The 20245-nt window shown below is 42.7% G+C and overlaps 1 protein-coding gene across 7 annotated transcripts in view; it reads left to right on the top strand.

Moving 5' to 3' along the window:
* MYO1C (myosin IC) overlaps positions 1 to 20245 on the top strand; it is a 60703-nt gene that overhangs the window by 21118 nt on the left and 19340 nt on the right. For 2 of the 7 annotated variants that reach the window (XM_075032630.1, XR_012651075.1), the window contains 4 exons: positions 6477 to 6810; positions 14771 to 14830; positions 15997 to 16152; positions 16773 to 16888. In XM_075032630.1, coding sequence (XP_074888731.1) covers positions 6793 to 6810; positions 14771 to 14830; positions 15997 to 16152; positions 16773 to 16888 — 350 coding nt within the window. In that variant the 5' untranslated portion in view covers positions 6477 to 6792. Of the gene's footprint in view, positions 1 to 357; positions 434 to 6476; positions 6811 to 12267; positions 12286 to 14770; positions 14831 to 15996; positions 16153 to 16772; positions 16889 to 20245 lie in introns of those variants that run through there. The other 5 variants (XM_075032631.1, XM_075032636.1, XM_075032634.1 and 2 more) reach the window with 4 other exon arrangements.

Genomic DNA, 20245 nt, shown 5'->3' with positions numbered 1-20245 from the left:
ATCTCTATGGAGGGGAACCTTAGGTTGCTGCATGCTGCCTTCCCAGAGAATACTGATGTGTGAAGAGCCCTGCTCTGCCAGTTGTGTCCCTCCTCAGTACTCTTTTATGTTCTTCTTTTCCAGACTGCAAACAGTTTAGTGCTGATCTGGCCTTATATAGTAATTTCCTATTATTAGAAACATTTCCTTGGGATCTTGCTCAGGGAGTAGCAGAGGGAAATCCTGTTTCCTTCATCTAACATGCAGGCAAAGCACCAGTGCTCACTCTTTCCTTATCTAGTGTCGATAGAACAAGAAGTTTTTGTTATGATATGCTTTCCAGTCTTAATCCCTTTCTAACGCTAATCCTCTTTTCAGAAATGCAGGAAAAGAAATTTGGAGGAATAGGAACTGTCAGCCACCAATGTGAGCTGTAAAGCGTTGTCTACAGCCTGTAAGTTCTGCCTGTTCTTTCTCAGCCATGTTTTTCTCTCAAATTTAGTCGTCCTAATGCTCTGGAAAACCAATTCTCTTTTTCATGTTGGCTTGCGTGAAAAATTGTATGATAGGATGTTTCACCTGAGTCTGCCAGGCTATCGATAGAAAGCTAATGGCTGTGATAAAAAACAGGAACAACTTTATATTAAGGAGGGAGAAGTTTTTGTTTTACATGCAACATGAATGTGTTTTTAAAGGAGAGATTGGTCACTGAAAGCACAGAGATATGCACAGGCTTTAAACACTTAATTTTTCCTGTGAAAACATTTTTTCCCCTTAAAAGGAAGATGTAGGTCCTGCCACTGGGAGTGACTGTTTAGAAAGTCAGTTGGGAGGAATGCACATCAGCTGAAATGAGTCAGGCTGTTTGTATTAACAGCTCCGTCAAAACGGCTCTTCTTGTTCTTGCCACAGACTCTGCAGGGGAGCTGCTTAAAATGATTGTATCAAAGTAAGGGCAAAGCAATCAAACTGAATTAACTGTTGTTTTTAAACTCTTTGCTATTGAAGTTAGTACAACAATTACTGTTGGATTCAGAATGGGTAGAGCTGAAAAGGCAACCGTCTTGCAGTCCTGTAAAACAACCAACAGAGCCATACCACAGGGCAACGTGTGAGTGGAACAGAGTGAGAGTAGCCACATGCATGAGACAAACTGGCATCATATTAAGGGCATCTGGTAATTATAAAGTGGGACTTTGTTCTGATGGTCACTGTCAAAGCCAGTCATCCATTCTGTTTCACTGGTTCAGCAGAGAGCAACAACAAGGAAAATTTATCTTAATTTGTTAGATTAACCCAGTTTCGGTTTTCACTCACGTCATAAACCCAGAATTATTGTGTGCGTGCAGGAGCCATAACTAAATACAAGCGCCGCATGTGTGCTTCTTAATCTGCTGTTTCTCAAACACATCTATCATGAGAGGTACCAAAATAGTGATAGCACTTACAGAGAAAGTGTAGGAGTCCAAGGAGAGGTGTGCATCTCCATCTTTGTTTTTTGTAATATTCCATTTTTTTGTAATATTCTTGTTTATTTGTGAAAGACTGAGCTTGAGAAGAAAAGAAGGTTAGTGTTCTCACTGTTGAAGCTTTCTTGAAACAAACAAAACCAGTATTGACAGTTTTAGGCATTACAAAGCATAAATTAGAATTCAAAATAATAATTTAAATATTCTTTGTCTTCTGGTTTTTGAACCCTTTTGGCCACACCTAACATTTTTAAGCTTTTGTCTGTAATCGTGCAAACACATTCACACAGAATCAGAGAATTCAGAGAACTCATGAGGTCATGAAGTTTGCAGTAAAATTAAGGAACTTTACCATCTTGAGGTGCTTTTTGAGTGAGTATAATGGGCTTTTGATTTAACCTTTATAGGTCTGCAGTTTCATAACTGACCAGGAATGTTGTGTATTCAGGGACCAATGTCCTCTGTCCAAGCTTCTGTTCCTAACTACTTGTTTGGAGGACAGCTGGCTACTCTCTGCATGGGGAAAGAGGAGATGCATTAATACAAACAAAAAGAGGGTAGAAAACAGACAATTCTTAGCAGAGCTAATGGTATGGGGAAGAGGTTCTGCCTCGTTATCAAGCATGATGCAATATTTAGTGTTGATTCTTTGGCAAGGCATTGATTATCCAGTTATTGTGCAGTCAAATGTTCATCTTCTGCTGGAACAAGGCTTTTTTCCTAAGTAATGGGCCAAATGTCCTTCAGAACCTCCAGTTTTCTGCTATAGGGTGTCTTAGGAATGTGAGGCATTTTAATCAGTTTTAGATCAGTATACTCTGGACAGCAGGACACATGTGATAGGTTAAAGAAATTTCTATTTTTTGTTTAAGACGTTCCTCTGACCTGCAAGAGGAAGGGCTCTCAAATTCCTGGCCTGTTTAGGGTGGTTTGTTTCCCATGGTATCTTTGCCAAGTGCTTTCTAATTATGGAATGTGTGTTATTCTGTAGTTCTTTTGCAAGGCAGAAATAATGAATATTATAAAAATCTAGAAAAAAGATATGCATTGATAGGTGAACTTGACATCTTTTGCTTTTGGAATAATGTAGATGTGATCCACATTGATTTTTTGAATAGCATAAACCCAAGCCAGCATCTCTTACCTCCAGATTTATATTGTGCAGTGGAATCTGCACAGCAGAGGGGAAGGCTGGTTTGCTGATGCCGGTTTCATGGGGCCAAAATCTTTTTTTTTTTAGTAGAGCCAGTGCTTGCGGGTGTAGCTTAGCAAGTCACGCACTGCTCTGTGAGCCTGTTGGAGCAGGGCTGACAGGAAAGGTTTCCAGTCGCCTTGCTTTGAATGTGAAATTGTATGCAGGGAATCAGCTGCTTATCAGCAATGAGCAGAGCAATCCCAGTGCTCTAATCCAGGGTTTATATGAGTCACTTCTAACTGGTGAGGCCTGGAAAACTTGATTCATGCCTCTGCCTGTAGTTGCCTGTAGTAGTGATACAGACCTAGCCAGCCATCCTCAGCAGAAATCACGGACGAGGGCTGGGCTCTATTTCTGGAAAGGAACAGCCTGGTTTTATCACCTTAGTAGTCCGGGATCAAGATCTTTTAAATCAAAATCATGTTGGTTATGTCTGCTTTCCAATTATTTTGCCTCCCAATTTAGGCTAACGCACACACAGGAGTGTTTTCCTTGCCAACGAGAGCTGGGCAGTAGTTTGACTTCAGAAAAAAAACCACCTTATTGAGTAAAGGTCTTCCCAGTGAATAAATAAATAAAAGGGTTCTCCTGCATAAAAAAGCCAAGGGAAACATGTAAAAAATGTCCTCCTGAATATTGGGCTCTTGTATATTCTTCTCTTACATGGCATTTTTGGTGATGAGATGTGTTCTGAGAAGTGTTAGGAGGTGTAAACTAGCGGAAAGGTAAAGTTGTTAATGTGAAGGTAACTCTGTGCTAATACATAACTTGGAATTGTAACATGAGTTTTATTGACTCTGTTGTTTGGCTACAACTAGACTGATTTGAGAAATTATGATGGAGAACTGACATTCTCCTCCTGAAGAATTAGTGCTGCCAGGCTACAGCTCTAATTATACTTGGAGAACTCCTGGCTCAGGGCTTGCTGTTGTGATTTAGTAATGGCTAATGAGGCGCAGTTTGGGAAATGTAGCTTAGATTACCTTTGATTTTACCTGTGCTCCTGTGCTGAGCAGGGCTTTGGAGTATGGTCTCTTTCTTTCAATGCTCTGAAATAGACCAATTCTAAACCCACCTCTGAAATGTGTCCTGAGGCTGCCTCCATTAATAATTCACCTAACTCCTCAGCTGGTTGATGATAAGAAGAGAATAAAAATCATGGCAAATAGTTGTGCAAGAATTGAGAGGCAGTATGAATAATTTTTCAAAATGGAATCTAATGAGGGCAGAAGAGCTGGTGGCACCACAGCTCTCTTCAGAAGCGTTATCCAAGCTTCATCACAAATCCTTGTAACCGCTGGCACCCTCTTCCCGTGACAAATGACACCCACCACAGCGCAGGATCTCTGGGATCAATGCCTTGGGTCAGAGCTAATTAGAGAGGAGTGCTGCACTGAACCACTGACAACATCTGCTACATTTCTTGGGTTTTAAATAGCCTCCTCTCTGAGTAGTGGCCATGCACAGTCTTGTTTAACTTTAAAAAGCTTTAAAGTAAAGCAAGTAGTAGCTTTTTGTTTTAAATCTTTTTACTTTAAAGCTTGACTTTACCCTTTCTGTGATAGAATTTGGAAAGTATGCATTTTGATAAGAAAAATACAAAAAGCAACAACGCTCTTTAAGCAGAGCTCAGTCCAGGTAGTGCCAGTCATGAAATATCAGCCATTGAGCTTGGGAATGATTTAATGGCTCTGTGTGTTCAATGGTTAGAGAACCTGCCTTTTGGTGTTGCAAAACTTGGGTGACGACTGTCACGAGGGACCACTTTAAATGGATTCCAACAACTGAGATGCTTGCAAATGTTGGTTTGGGGCAGATATGTAGAGTAGCACTGCATGCTGCCTGGGGTCCTGCAGTCATATCTGATCTGAGACTAATACACCTAAAAAGGCTCTTTGGCCCTTCGAGAAAGAGAACTGGTTTATTTCTGCTTTCATCTGTTATCCTATGATCATGAGAAAAGCCTTCCCTACTTAAGAGAAGAAAAGTAATGTCCTCCAAAAGAGTTTCATAATGACACAAGTGCATTATTCAGTTTGCCACCTCTGTTCACCTGCGTATGGTAGTGAACTGTTGATGATAGCTGACACTCGGTGTGATGGAGACTTCAGTGTGATACCTAAATTTCTGAAGTATTTGAACAGATGCAAGAGAGAGTCTGCAGTAGTCTCTTTTCAGAAGATGCTGCACAGCAGGAAAGATTATGTTCCCATTAATTTTGATACGGTTCTTGTGGAAAATTAGGTGGTGGTTGGATCAGGCTGATGTTTGCTCAGTGCAGATGTGGCTGCATGCATTTAGAGCAAATGAGCTCTGAAAATTCAGCTGATGAGTTTGTAGTGGTAGACTAAGTTTGAGGCCACCTAACTGCAGGTGCAAGTTTTGCCTTGTGTGCGTAGGCAGGGCCTTGTATGCTGTGGATAAACCTGCATCTAGTTTGTAGTCATTTGCCATGCTCTTGGCTAATTGTAGAGTCCCGTATTACAGATCACTCGGAGAGGAGTCCGTTAGGAGGGTGGCATAAAGGAGAAATGGGTGGCAATATGCTTTGTGCAGATTGTGATTATCTGTGTTGGGAGACTTGCAGACAGAAACCCATCGTGTTCGTTAGCTGCTACGAGTCAGATCAAATGGCTGACTAATTTTTTAGTCACTGATGCTTGGAAATGGCAGGTCCTCTGGCTCAGGGCAGAACTCATCTCCTTCAGGGGTCTGCCTGGCCTCCTGTGCAGCTGCCAGGCAGCAGCTTTGTATGCTCATAATGTGAACTCCTTGCAACCTGAAATACCTGAAGGTATTTGGCTGGGCCCTGTTCTGGGGCAATGTGCTGTCTGTAACAGATCTGTAGCTTTACTTGCTATATCTGTTATTTATTTTAGGAGGGACATATAGCTTAGACCATTGAGGACCAAAATAATTAATAGAATCATAGAATAATTTTAGGTTGGTAGGGACCTGTGGAGATCTCTGGTCCAACCCCACTTCCAAGCAGGGCCAATTTAGATCAGGTTGCTCAGGCATTGTCTGGTTGAGTCTTGAATAACTCCAAGGATGGAGTTTCACAACTTCTTGGGGCCCCTGTTCCAGTATTTCACAGCACTCATTGTGAAAAAAAATTTCCTAATCTCTCATTGGAATTTCCCTTCTTCCAGCTTGTGTCCATTGCCTCTCATCCTTTCACTTTCCACCTAATGCTAGCAAAGGCTGCATATACATTTTGATTTTGGTCAGAATGCCCTTATCTCTGGGTGATGATGGTTTTTCACACTCTTAGTGTAGCTATGGCCATTAATTTTTTTGTGTGAGACCAAACCCCGATGGCCTTGGAGACAGCTAAACGTGCTACTTCTGTTTGCAAGGGCTGGAGACCAAGGGCAGCAGTGGCTTGACTGTGTCCTACTAGGAAGGATCTTAGTAGTGCAGGTTATTTTATGATAAGGACCTCGGGGACCTCCATGTAGAGTGGGTGTTTTGAGGGTGGCTGTCTCAAACTGTTTCTGGAATAAAATACTGCTGAGCCAGTACACTAAGTCCTTGCAGGGACTGTCAAGGCAAACTACATCTTACCCTTGGACTCTTTGTGGTCCTTTGATTTGCTGAGAGAGTGATTACAAGTGTAATTGTAAGCCCAGGAGATTTTGCTGTGGTGGGGTGAGTTGGGAGTGGGTTTGGGGAGCCCTCTTGATGCTGCTGCTGTTTCAGTGCAAAAACTTGCTGTAATGGAGCATATCGCTTCCTGTCCTGTTTGCTGTGGTTTTGCGTGTTGGGCTCTGCACCAGGTTTTCCAGTGCCTGTGATTACTTTTCTTTCCGTTTTTCCCTGTCATTGGGCAGCAGGGACTCCGCACCAGGCTGCAGGCAGAGGACGGCTGACTTGTTTTCTCTTGGACTGCCTCTCATGATCTGTGCACGTCGGTCTCTCCTCTTTGGGAGGGGAGGAGAGTTCCTCTCCTTCTTCTTGGAAAACGCCCTCTCCAGGATGCTCCAGTAGGAGCTGGTGGGAGGGAGAGAGTTCTGACTGCACCGAAAATGTCGTGGAAAAAAAAAAAAGGCAACTGACAGAAGAGAGAACTTGTCCTCAGATTCCTGCTTTTTGCAGCAGCGTAAACTAAGTCTCTGCAAGTGCTGCGGGAGCTGGCAGGAGGCAGAAATGAAGTTCAGAGGCGCGGTAAGATTTATTCAACTGTTTTGGTGTTTTTGCAGCTTTCAGATGTGTATCTAGTCTGAGAAGAAGGGAGATAAATTTTCAAGGTTTCAGCAGGAAAGTGAAATGCTTCAGCCTGCTTTGGGAAAGACCCCTTCATTGGAAAGTTATGTGAAAAGGGTTTAAATAGGATAAAAAACCCAGGAGATAATATGTTTTGAGGAGGAAGCCAAGGTGAGAGTTGAGAAAGTGGGAAGAGAGGGGGAAAACCATGCTCTGCGTTAGGGGAGAAGAAAGGGTGGAGCTTTTGCTTGGGTGGAAGGGGCATGAGGATGTGAATGTACCCTACTGGTACTGGGATCTACTTGTCTCCTTCCCAGGGACATGGGCTTCTTTTTCTGTGACTACCACACTAAGGAATGCCAGGAAATACCTGCTTAAGGACTCATTGCCACTCGGTTCCTCCGGGCTGTATTTACTTTAGCAAAACTTTGTCCATGTTTTAGCGACAACCAGAAAGCCTGGGTCTCTGTACGGCCTTGCAGGACAACCACCAGGAGCTTAATAAAATGAGTATGTGGCAAAAGATTGAGAGGACTAAGGTTGTTACCTGGAAAAAGAGATGAGTAAGAGAGGAGGATTAAAAATAATATATACAATAGTGCCATAGAGAAGGCAGATCGTGAGCTCCCTTTTTCTGTGTTGTAACATAGGAAGAGGGACATTCAGTTAACTTAAAAGTTGCCAAAGAGATGCAAAGATTATTTTAATACGGTGTGTAATTGGGCCATGGAATACATTGACACTGGAAGATCTGGACGTCAGGAATGAGGGAACGTTATAAAAAAGTGTATGTGGGCTTTTGACTGGATAAGAATGTTCAAGGCTTTAACTGGTAAACTTACCAAATTTCGGAAGAGAAGGATTGAAAACATTATGTATGTAGATTGAAGCAATTCTCTGAGTGTTGAAGAAGAGTTAGCATGGGGCTTGGGGTATCCCATACCTGCTCAATCTAGAGATCCTTGCATGTTTTCCCAAATAGTCTAGTGTTGACCACTGTCTGAGAAAGGGTCTTAGTGATGAAGGGAAGCGCAGAGCTTCTGGAGGACCTGCCTAGTCCCTCCCTGCAGCAGCAGATTTGAAGGTGGAGATGATAGTGCTCGAAAGGCTTGTGCTTGGATTTCTGTTGACGTGGAGGACGGTGGGGCCAGCAAACCTCTGTACAGCAGTGGATATAGAGAAAGGTTTTTAGATGTGATACACGAGAGTGTGATAAGCAGTGATGTTGTCTAGGGTGGTGCTTGATATTCCCCAAGAGAACATGTGGGTGTGAAGTGCCCTTCACGTGCCCTGGGAATGCACTGCAGTACTTGTTCTGTTTGGAAAGTTTTACTGTCTTTGAAAGACATAATGGTCTGAAATGGTTGTGTGGGGTGTGTGGAATCCAGTGGAGAAGGTGGAAACATCTGATGTGGGGAAGGGCAGAGTCCTGCAAGAGTAAGAGTGTGAGACCTGCAGTATTGGTAGTGAGAGAGGCAGAAGAGTGTGTGCATTTAGGGGGGAATACAACAGCAGTTATCAAAGAGCAGTGGATAAGGGCGCAGGGTCAGCACCCTGTTGCTGCAAGCAGGGAGGCAGGAGGAGCAAGTGCATGCCATGATTCTCATCTGTAGGCCAGCGTTTGAGTTTCTGCTCCCCTCTCACCTGCTCCATCTGATCTGGAAGTCAATGGCAGAACTTATTTGGAAGGGCAGTGATCTGAGTTTTTGCTTTTTATGCCATCTGTTTGGCTTCTGAAGCTACTGTGGGATGCACAAGCCTGTGACCTGAGGTCACAGGTAGTAGTACTGCTATGTATACTGTGATCAGCAACATCTTTTAACTAGCAACAGCTTGTGTCATCTGCTCAGGAGCAAAAATGTCAGCTCCCTAAATATAGAAATTCAGTGTATTTACTTTTCCAGCCTTGGTGATCTTTCTGGTTTGCCTAGTTCATTTTTCTTACTGCTGTTTTATATTTAGCTTGTTGATGGAAATATCAGCATCCCCTCTTAGGGCTAAACATTTTTCTTCTCCTTAAATCAGTTCTTATAATTACTTTTTTCTTTTCACTACTAATTGCTTCTCTTTTTTTCCTAACTTACCACCCTCCCACCCCCAAAAAAAGTAAAGTCTAGAAAATATAATTATGTTATAAACATTGAACAAATTATATTACCTGCTTGCCGTGCAAATCCATGGCTTTCTTTGGTTTCTGGGCCATCATAATTTGTATTTTTAATTTAGATTTGAGCTCCTTAGAATGGATTCTTACTGTTCTAAATGTTGCAAGTGTCAAATGTCATTGATAATATATTAAAGAGTCATCATTAGTTGCAGCAACATCCACACCCTGCATTATTGTTTTTCAAAAGATTAAAATTCTGCTTTCACAGTTCTAACTCCCCACAACCTACGTGCATTAATGGATACTTAAAATAATGCACACGGTGTGATACATTGCTCACGTTTCCCATTCTGCTTTGTATTTTAGGGTGGGAGGTTAAATGGTTTTGTAGCTTGGAAAGTGAGGGAGGCAGAACTTCAACTTGTAGGCAATTTGCTAGTGGGGACATAGGAAATCTTTGTGAGAGCAGAATAAGCTTGCTTACCCTGTATTTTCTGATTATTTTATGTTTTAATGTATTCCAGTTTGTCTCTACTTAAATCATGGAAGACTTAAATTGTTTACAGAAATTAGTCAAGGAAGTGGCAATTCTTTCTCCTTTTTTTTAATAGTGTGTTCTATAGATAAATCCATTTAACATGTGTTTTAGGATCAGGAGGGAGGTATCAGAGAGGGAGAACCGGATTCTGAGCATGGGCAACTGCTCCCCAACTCTAGACATTCTTTTGTTGGCAATGTATTGCTCTAAAAGAAGCAAGAATAAAAAACAATTCTGCTATAAATGGTCCTTGAGTGGCAGCTGCTGACACGGTAATTTTTTTTGCAAGTTGAAGTTGTTGCCTTTAACTCTACTAGTCTGTGTCATCAGAGTTGTTACCTGGTTTTGATCCCATTCAACTTGACAGTTCTGATTTTTCTCAAGTTGTCTCCTCAGAACAGCTTATCACCTTGTGGGAAATCCTGCACTCTTCATTGGGCTAATGTAATTAAAAGCAAAATACAATGTTTCATTTAGTTGTTACATTTTTTCATTAAAAAAGTCCAATACCTGAGGTTTGGGTCATATAAATGATTGTCTGAGCTCAGATGGCTTCAGAAAGTGCAGATAAATCCATGTGGTTGGCTGCAGAGGATTTTTACGTGAGATATGGAACTGCCTCTTGGGGAACCCTCTTTCCAGCCCAGCTGTTGACTGACAGGAGTTTTCTGTGTCTAAAATGTGCAGCTAACTTTTCAGTGTGGCGAAAGGGAGGAGGATCCTAAGTGGTTGCACTTCAACGTGTCAGGGATTCGCTGGCAGGTGGCAAATGCTTGACTAAGATCCCTTGGTCCAGGTCCACCACAGTTGTTTTCATTATTGCTTTCTCTGTGTAAAAGGAAAGAGGAGCTATCCCATTCTGCACCTCAGGAACTGAGGCCCTGGATAAAAGAGTTGATTTTTGTCTGCTCTTCTGTCTAGCCCATGCTGTGTCCAAACCCTTTCCCAGGCTGTAGAGTGGAGTAGAAATCAGAGGAATTTTTTTTTCCCTTCCTGCAGCTTTGGCATGGCAGTGAAGAATGTCATACTATCCAGGAGACAAATGTGTTTTAACTGCCACCTCCCCACAAGAAGTTCGTTCTTGGTTTAGACTTATTATTGTCTTCCAGAATCTAATCTGAATTTCCCTTCCCACTTACATTTGGTTCTTGCCTGTTCTTCCGTTCCCGGCTTTGTAACTATTTCTGGAACCCACAGATCAATCATCTATTGCTTGATATTGAGATAAAGATGCCTGCCTCTTTCTATACAGCACCCGCTTCCTGCAGTCGTTTTAGCGTAAGTCTCCTGGTCTACTGAATGGATACTAGCTAATTTGTAAAAATGCACTGTCAGAGGAAAATATTAAAACACACATTTTAGATGTAGAAGCAGAAACCTTGTTTACGTTGTGTGACTTTTCTTCTACATCAGATGATTATAAAGGTTCCCTGCTCCATATGATACCATTCATTCACTTTGAGAGCTCCAGGTGTTTTCACATGTATCACTCACGGATGCTCCAGGAAGGAGTCAGAGTTGCCTGTGCTGCCAGGTGCTGCCTGTTCTCTCAGCAGGCAGCAGCGCTTGTGCGTCTGGAATTGCTGTGCTGACACTGACCACTCAGGTATCCCTCTGGGAAAATCAAGGCTGGGAAATTTTGGTGTAAAGGACTCCTTCCTTACATGCATGTTGGGCTACTGGGTATTGCATAGCCACAGACCAGCTGATGGGCAAAGCAGCGGTGGGAGTTTCTCTTGCTCAGTTGATATCACCCCTGAACTCCTGTGCTTGTGGCAGAGTTGCCCTCCGTCTTGCATTACAAAAGAAAATTTCCCCGATGTGCTCAGACTGACTGACTCAAGTACTTTGTTTTTTGTCGTGCAGAGCAAAATGTCTTGGTTTTCATTTTTGAGGTGTATTAGATCTCCAAGTCTGAAGCAGAGGAAAGTCTTTATCATACTTTGGCATTTAGCGTCATTTAAAAGAAAAATATTTGTTTACACCTTCACAATAATAGGTCAGAGGCTTACTAGTTCAGTTTAGGAAACTCTTTGGTATAGTCTTGAATGCTTTTGTACTCCCAGGAGCTGTTTGTGAAGGGTATTTTCTGGTCTTGTTGACTCTCTTGTATGAACACAAAGAAAGGCTGGAACCTCAGCCAACATAAACCTGGCTCTGCAGGCTGCGTTCAGCAGCACCAATTTACACCAGCTGAAAGTCTTTCCCAAAATTTAATCACACGGAAGAAAAAGGCATGTGGAAGTAGTACCGCTTTGGTAATTGCACTGGCTCGGTCCCCACCATTCAGGAGTGACAGCTTTTCCTTTCCTGGCAGTGAGCCACTGTTGTGCTGTCGGCTCTGGAGAAGAGATTAAAAGCAAAGAGTGGGTTAAAATAGTGTGGGAATGAGTCCCTTGGAACTTTACCGCCGGGTGGATTTGAGAAACGGAGTGGCAAAAGTCAGCTTGTACTCTGTTAAGCAGGAGTGACTGTTAGGACAGTGATTTTAGTATGGGATGAAAAGCAAGTTTGAGAGAGGGCACAGACACTCCTAAACCCACACCACCAAGGTCAGATGGAGTTTGCACAGATTTTTGTAATTCCCTGTTCGCAGCCTGTGCTGGGTGTGGTGGCATTGGTACAGTATATCCTACAAAGCTTGCGATCCTTAGCCTAGTCCTCTTTTTGATTCCTATCGGCAGGGTGAAGTTGCACATGGTGGAGCTAACCTAACTACCTGTTGCTGTCAGAAGGGCACTGTGCTCCCTTTCCTCCTTGCCCTGGGTCTGACACTCCCCTTGATCCCATGGTAAGGTGATTCAACTCACTATGTTGACAGAAACTACCAACTTCTTTTTTCCTGGTCATTGTTTTGCTGGCTTAGTGAGTTGCGTTGGTTCAGCCTAGAGAAAGGTAATTGCTTGTGTGAGCACGTGCCAGGGAGACAAAGTCCAAAGGAGGAGATGTGTTCCCGTTTGGTGATGTTGAACCTTAGACGTGCCTTTTAGGTGATAGTTTCACAAGCACTTAAAAATGGCAGGAACTGGCCCTGCTGCTGAAATGCTTGCTCCTCCCCGTCTCCGTTGCGGTTCCCAATCTTGTGCCGCTGTATCTGTTACCCATTGTGAGTGATGATGTGTGGGAGAAAGACCTGGATTAAAATAATAAAAAAAATAATCGCAGTTAGTTTTAATCCGTGTCAGATTTCCAGTCTAGTTCATTGCACAAGTACTAGAGCCAGTGCAAGCCAAAGGGTGCAGCTGCACAGAGGGCAGGTGGGACGGTGCTTTTGTCCATGTTCTCACTGTCGGAACAGCTCGTCTACCACTGTGCTCTCTTAGCAGCTTCAAGAAAAACTGATTTTCACAAGGAAGGGTCTAAACAGACCCTCACAGCCTGTATACTTCTAATTATCTGGAATACATACTCCCTGCCACAGGGCTTTCAGAGTTGTCCAAGCTGATCTCTTGCATAGCACAGAGCAGAGGATGTTGTAAATGAATTGTATGTCAGCCGGAGGCATTTTAGCAGGGATAAATCTATCCTCTGCAAAGATGCTAAGGGAGCCAGTCCTGTCCATAGGCAAACTGCTTTAATGGTTAATTAGCTTCACTGTAACATATTTACCCCCCCCCAAGTGGGTTTTCTAGCATTAATTTACAGCCACCAGATTTGATGTCTGCCTGCTAACACAAAATAACCAACATTTTAGTTATTTTAATTTATTCAGTGCCTTACTGTAACACTCATCATTCAGTAGGAACATATCATCATCACTGTGATTATTTTTTTTCTAAATAGTGTCTTCTTTCCCCACTTTCTTCTGCATTACCGCTCTGTTTGCATTTTGCAAAAAGAATTTACATTCACCTCCTTTTACATTGTATCTGTTGATGTTATTGGCAGTCAAATAGTTAATGTTGACATTTTAAGTTGGTGGTAGATTTGGACATAAGCAATAAAGCAAATGAGCAAATGGCACAGAGAAGCACATATTGCTCAGCTGTGGTTTATGACTGATGTTTACATTTGCATTGAACTGAGGCTTGGGAGGGTACAACACTGTGATTAAAGTTTATATTCTGGAGAATCTGACTGCATCACGTCAACTAGGTAACCTGGTCACATTTAATTATTGCTGAAAAGATGCATTTAGGGTTTTTTTTGTAAACTGACTGAAAATTTCAGGTACTTATTTTGTTCTCACGGAGAGAGGCTGGAATTGAATGAGGAGAAAAAAGCGTGGAGGAAACTGAAAGCTACTTAGCCTTAAATGCCTGTCCCAGAGGAGGCGGCCGAAGTGCAATTTTCTGTGTTATGAGTAGGATAGATTGCTTCTTCCTTAGGCTGGATGTGTACAGCTGGGATCAGTTTGTCCTGAGCTGGAGGGAGTGGCTGATGAAAGAGCTGCTGAAACTGCTAAGTGACGTTTTCTGTGAAAGTCTTTAGGATTATATAAACTTGGATTAACTGTGCAAGGGTGTAAGTTCTCTTCAGTTGTTTTTGAGGCAGCTGTGTTTTAAAACTGTATTCATAAACTTACCCGCTTGAAAACTAGTTATTTTCTTTTGGTTTTGTCTTTGTTCCCATTATCTTGTCCAAAACCTGCTCCAGGATTGCACTGCTCTGGTAGAAGGATTCTAATTTCTAGGCAGAGTTTATTTGTATGTGATTTATCTCTATTTCTTTTGCCAGTGTTGTCCTTTATCTCACCACCTTCCTTCTCTAGGGCTTATGCCTTTCCTCTTCACCTTGGCAAGGAGAGTAGAAGATGACAACAAAGCACTTTGCTGAAGGTGTGGAGGAATTGGCTTAGAAAGTTTGGGGCATTTTAAAAAGATTACTTAATGACAGTACCCGCAGAATTCCTCCAAAACGGGATCTTTCAAAGCTGAGAAATCAGGCCTTCCAGACCATGAGACTGATTGGAAAAAATAAAAAGGGAAATTAAAATGATGTTTCTTTGTGGTGTTTGAGTCATTAGAGTGGGTCTGGATTTGAGATTTCCAGGAGAAACTAATTTTTCTTTCTGAAAGCTGCTAGTTTAATGCAATCACTTATGTCCAGGCACTGGGCTTTTGGGAAGGAAGTCAATTATAACTTGCAGAAATAGGCAAAACTGCATTTGTAAATGATTGGTAACTCTAAACAACTGCAGATTGAGGGGATTTGCACCCGTTTGGGCCCAAATTTATACTTAAGTGGGTCTTGCCTTTATTACTACTTAACAAAACTTAAGGTAAATTTTCTTCTGACCAAGGTTGTTTTTATTTTTTTTCCCTGCACTCCATCAGTCCCTGTGCTCTGACCACTATTATATCTTGAGAAGGAGCAGAAAGGAACTACCTGACAACGTGAGTCAGCAAAAATCATCTACATCATTGTGCAGGGTTTTGGGGCTGGACAGTAGTATTGCAGCAGGGATCCGGCATTCCCGGTTTGTAACAGTGCTACAGGAGAGGGTGGCTGGTTATTGCTATTACTGCGTGAGCCTGTTTATGAACAAGCACCAGTGGTGTTTGTACCAGTGATGGCAACGTCCCAGAATATAAAAACAGATTCTCTGAAGTGCATTAGTGCTTTAGGGAGAAGATTTAGGAGAAGGGTGCTTGCTGTTAGGATTTTGCAAAGTAAGAAGGATTTAAGAATATGATAAGGACATGCAGACAGATGTGAGGCAGATGGTTTAATACATTGTATCTCCAGTCTCTGATTTCTGTAGTGTCTCTTGTCTTCTATGCCTTGTACATCGTCTGTCTGTTGTGTAGAAATTTTCCCTGCAAGTAGCGACTGAGTCACTTGGTGCACATTTCCTCTCCCTGTTTTAGTACGTGAGGTTGAATGAAGAAGTCAGCAGACCTGTGTTTTCCAAAGATGGTCGTGTCTGAACCACATCACATTGAAAATGTAACGTTTAAAAGAGGGTCAGGGAATAGAAGTTGCTTGATGCATGGGATGTTAGTGTCACAGTCTAAATTCAGTGGCATGGGATGCAGAAATGCCCATTTCTCATTAGTTCTGAATCTTCCCAGAATTTCCCCGTTGAGTATCTTGCTAAGGCTTTTAAATTGGTCAGCAATGTGAAGCTCTTTGCTCGTGAGATGAATCATCATTAGTCATCAAAGATTCCTTACCTCAATGTCTTCCCGTGATGAGAGAGGAAAGTAGAGAGAGCACATTTCAGCCTCACTCCTGCTAAAGGATGCCTGGGAAAGGAAATCCAAGTTTTATTCTCTTTATGAAATGCTTGTTTGATTGATTGATTTAAAGTTATTGGAAATTTAGCACTAACTTTTCCCTAATGCTGGCTTGTCTTCCATCAAAGCAATTAGTATAAGCCAGTTGATAAAGGGTTAGTATACATTGACGAGCGTTTTCAACAATAGTGGGGTTATTCTAACATCCTCTCCTGTTTGTAGGTTGTCCATGGGGAATTGTGGTTAACGGTTCTTGCGGACTCAGTGAGCTGCATACAAAACCACAGACAGATATCCCAACCTTCCTCTGCTTTTCCTTGCAGGGAGCGGGGACTAACGGTATTCGGCTGACCATGGAGAGCGCTCTGACAGCCCGCGACCGTGTGGGGGTGCAGGATTTTGTCCTGCTTGAGAACTTCACCAGCGAAGCAGCATTTATTGAAAATCTGCGTAAGCGCTTCAAGGAGAATCTGATCTATGTGAGTTCATCAGTGACCTGAATTTGGGTGTTTGCTGCAGAAGGCATACCATAGCTTTGCTCTGCAGTTGGATTTGGAGATGGTGGTATCAACTTTAATAGGCCATGGTTGCTTGTGTCAGAACTAGTTTGGGATACTGTCATGTTAACAGATGTAGGGACTCATTGGAGTGCTCCAGTTGAGGTCTGCTGGCATTTACAGGTCTTGTCAGCACTGAAAATCCAACTCACACTACATTCTTCTATCTCATGATTTCACTCTGGGGTGGGCTTTCAGCAACCCCAGGCTTGAATTTGATCCTAATTGGTATATATACAGAAATACCTATGTCAGAAATAATCCGGTATTCTTGCTTGTTAGAAGCATGAAAACTGTTTGCAGGTGCTGTTTATCCAGCAAGGATAACATGTCTAGTGTAACTCCCCCGGTGTCATTCTCACTGCACTAAGAGGTTGCTTCTTCAGCACCCTTGGCCTCTTTGGACGCCCTCAGCAGCATCCCCAGTGCAGCACCGCAGGCAGCCCTTGTCAACAACATACGGCCTTCAGAGCAGTCTGGGCTCTCAGAGAATCTGCTGCCAGACCTTCTGTAACCTCTCTGCTTTGTGTTCTCTTTTTCAGACATACATTGGCTCGGTTCTGGTGTCTGTTAATCCGTACAAGGAACTGGAAATCTACAGTAAACAGAACATGGAGCGATACCGTGGTGTCAGCTTCTATGAAGTTTCTCCTCACCTGTGAGTGGCCTGTGGGTAAACAGTGCAGTTTGTGCCGTTCCCACACAGGCGTGTGCAATAATAACATGTGAAAACACGCAAATAGGACTTTTCCTCGTCCCAGATGCAGCGCTAAAAATCATAGGGATATAAAGGATCCTTCGGAGGGTGTGGTGTATGGCTCTTTCTATTCCTGTTCCTCTCTCCAAAGAGGATGAGTTGCCTTTGCAAGAGCAGTATTTGGAAAGGGAGTTGGTTCCTTCCTGGCTGGAGGAACAGAGCTGCTTACCCAGCCCTGGCAGGACAGGAGTTCATTGTTCCAGGGTTACTTGGGGTCTGCGTGTCCGGGCTGTGAGTTTCCCCTGCTGCTACATCGCTCATTCAGCATAAGGCTAGCTAGGGGAAAGAGTGCGTCTATATGTGTGGTGGTTTCTTTCCTACCTCTGCTGTTACTGCCTGACCAATATTTATCTGGTATTTCCCTTGTTGCTAAGATACCATCAGCCTGTTGGAACAAGGAATGTATTTATTTACATGGTCTGGCCTGGTGAGCATTCCCAATTTCCCATTTTAAAAAAAAGTTTGAGGTTTAAAGTTATTTTTGAAAGCATTTGAATTTTTTTATCAGACAGAAAGAGAAAGATGACTGAGAGCACAAGACATTTGGCTCCAAAATGTTTTCTTTCAGGACCAAGGGCCAAATTCTGAGCACCTCTTGGAGGTTTTTTTTGTGGTGTGTGTGTTTTGGGCTTTGTTTTTTAAAGGGGCCTTGGAAGAGTAAATGATATTATTGAGCGAACTGCTTGGATTGTTTCTTATTACTGGCACATAGCCCAGGAGAGTAAGCAAACCAGAATGCGCTGCAAGCACAGAGAGGGAGAGAAACACCATTACTTGGGAAAGTCTGAACACTTGAAGTTGTACTTGTTACGATAAAAATGTGATTTTTATAGTGTTTCAGGCTTTTTATGTGGACCTATATGGGGAACAACTAAACCTGAAAAAACTTGCATTCAAACCTGCTGAGTTCGCCCCTCGATCTAGATGTGTCAATACGTGGTGTCTGTGTGCCCCAACTAAGAGATCTGCCCCAAGGAAGTAACCGGCAGTGGCTTAAATCAGCATCGGGCAGTTCGTGGCGAGGCAGCTGAGAGGGTGCAGGGGTCGCACTCCGGCCGCAGGCTGTCCAGCCTCACCCCCAGCCTTAACTCCGCTGTCAACCCCTACTTGCACGTTGTTGTTGCCGCATGGGTTACCTTCAGTCCTGCCTTCCAGGCGGAGACCGGGCCTCGATGCAGCCACTTTTGCCTGCGATCAGGGCACTCTTAAGGGCTTCTTTGTCCTTCGGTGAGAATTTTGTGACTCTCTGGAAAATCGTTGGGACTTTGTGGCTACCTTTTTATTTGTGTGCAGTAGGTACAGGACTGAGCATGATGGCAATGCTCACACATAACATGAAGCGCTAAGCAGATATGCTTTAATTCCTGTACATGCTACACAAAGTGACTTAAATCACAAAGCAGCTGATTATTTCTTAGGCTGTTCTCTTTTCTTGTTTTAACGAGTCCCATAGGAAATGCAAAATGTGCAGCTCGTAAGGAAACCCTTGAGAACTGCGGTACCGAATACCAGTGTTGCTCCAACTGGGAAAACAGTATTTTTTGTTAACTGTTTTTATCGTTCCATTAAAAAAATTACAACATTTTATTATTTACATTACATTATTTGATTATTTATGCATTTAAAAATACTCTGAGGAGCACTGAAACGCTCTGTAGTGTAGTACTCTGTGCTTCTCCTTTTACAGTGTTTCAGGTGTCTTTTTTCCTCTTTCTCTTATTCTAAACTGATTCTAGAAAGCCAAAGTATTTCAAGATGGCTATTCCAGTGTCAAAATAGTTTAAGGCTAGGCCTGAGCGGTGGGTTCTCTGGGAAGCGCGTCACATGTAGTCATTCAAAGGAGAAAAGTTATCCCTATGGGCTTGAAACACAGCATACTTCCCAGTGTGATCTGTCACATCCTGTCCTATTTATAGCCTGCTGGGGGCTCAGAGATGGTGACTACAAATGGGACCATAAACATCTTTAAGTAAAGTGATTCTGTATGTGGTATGCATGACTGCTAGCTTTCTGCTTGAACTTACAGTACTATAAAAGCACCCAATAAAGGCACGCAGTCTAGAGGTAGTTCTTAAAATTTAAATGAAATTTACATTTATTCAGCTGTTTTCAAAATACTCCAGAGACAGAATTTGGATGGGAAGAGAAGGACTTGATGACTTTAGTGGGGTAAGTGTGCAGTTGTGTTGCTAGGTAGCTCATTGGTGTTGCCTTAGCACCAAGTATTAATAGACTTGAGAAGGCCACGGCTGTTATTTTGGTGTGATTATTTCTAATTAATTTCACAGCATGAAAGTTGGGGGAAAAAAAAAAAGCAAAGCTACTGAAAGGTTGTCAGGTGTATGAAGACAGGATATCTGCTTGATTACCACATGTAAGACAGCTGAAAATATTGTCTTATATGAGAGCATCGTGAAGGGCTAACGCTCCTCTTTTATCCTCTTCCATTGCACCTATCTGGGCTAGTTGCCACCATTGTCAGGCTCGTCCTCCTGCTCCCTGGTGGTGTAAAAGCGTGTGTGTGATTCTTGGTATAAGATCCTGTCTGGTCTATCACAGGGAGGAAAAGAGAAAGAAAAAGCAGCAAAGGCAGAAGCAGGGCTCCAGAGCCAGCAGCAATAAACTCTGGCTGTACGCAGGCAGGAGGAACCATCTGGTATTTTGGGTAGCGTTTGGCCTAAGTTGGATGGTAGCTTAAGTAACCTGCAGGATGCTGTGCTGGTTTATCCCATTCTTTCTAGAATCCAAGAGAAGCTGCGAGAGGTTGGGCTACTCTGGAGCCACATTATAGGAGCCACCCAGATAGCAAAGTGCAATTATGACCTTCTGAGTGTGTCATCACTTAAAAGATAAGCTAGAATAAAGATTGATGGAAAACAAGATGTTTCTTGAACGTAAAGGTTTTTTGTCTTGCGGTACCAATGTTGAGAGATCATGCGTATTTAGAAAAGTAAGTTTATCTGCACCATTTAGTCGTCTTCTACAGAAACTCTTCTCATCACAGAGAGTCAAAAGAACAATTTTTAAAGGAATTTGATAGATTTGGGCTACTGCCCTGCAGAAACTTGGCTCAGTGGTTAAGATGTATATAGAAATGTCAGCAGTCTCCTGTGTCATCACCAGTGTGCGGAAGCAATATGCTCCAGCCCATGGGCACATACTTCTTTTTGCAGTGTCTCTGCTAGGGGTTCACACTGTGGGATAGTCTTAGCTGAGGAGTCTATGCCCTTCACTTGTGGAAACAAACTAATGCCTGAT

This window comes from Buteo buteo, chromosome 7 (genome assembly GCF_964188355.1).
Source record: "Buteo buteo chromosome 7, bButBut1.hap1.1, whole genome shotgun sequence".
NCBI classification, from domain to species: Eukaryota; Metazoa; Chordata; class Aves; order Accipitriformes; family Accipitridae; genus Buteo; species Buteo buteo.
This window is presented reverse-complemented; position numbering and strand designations above follow the sequence as displayed.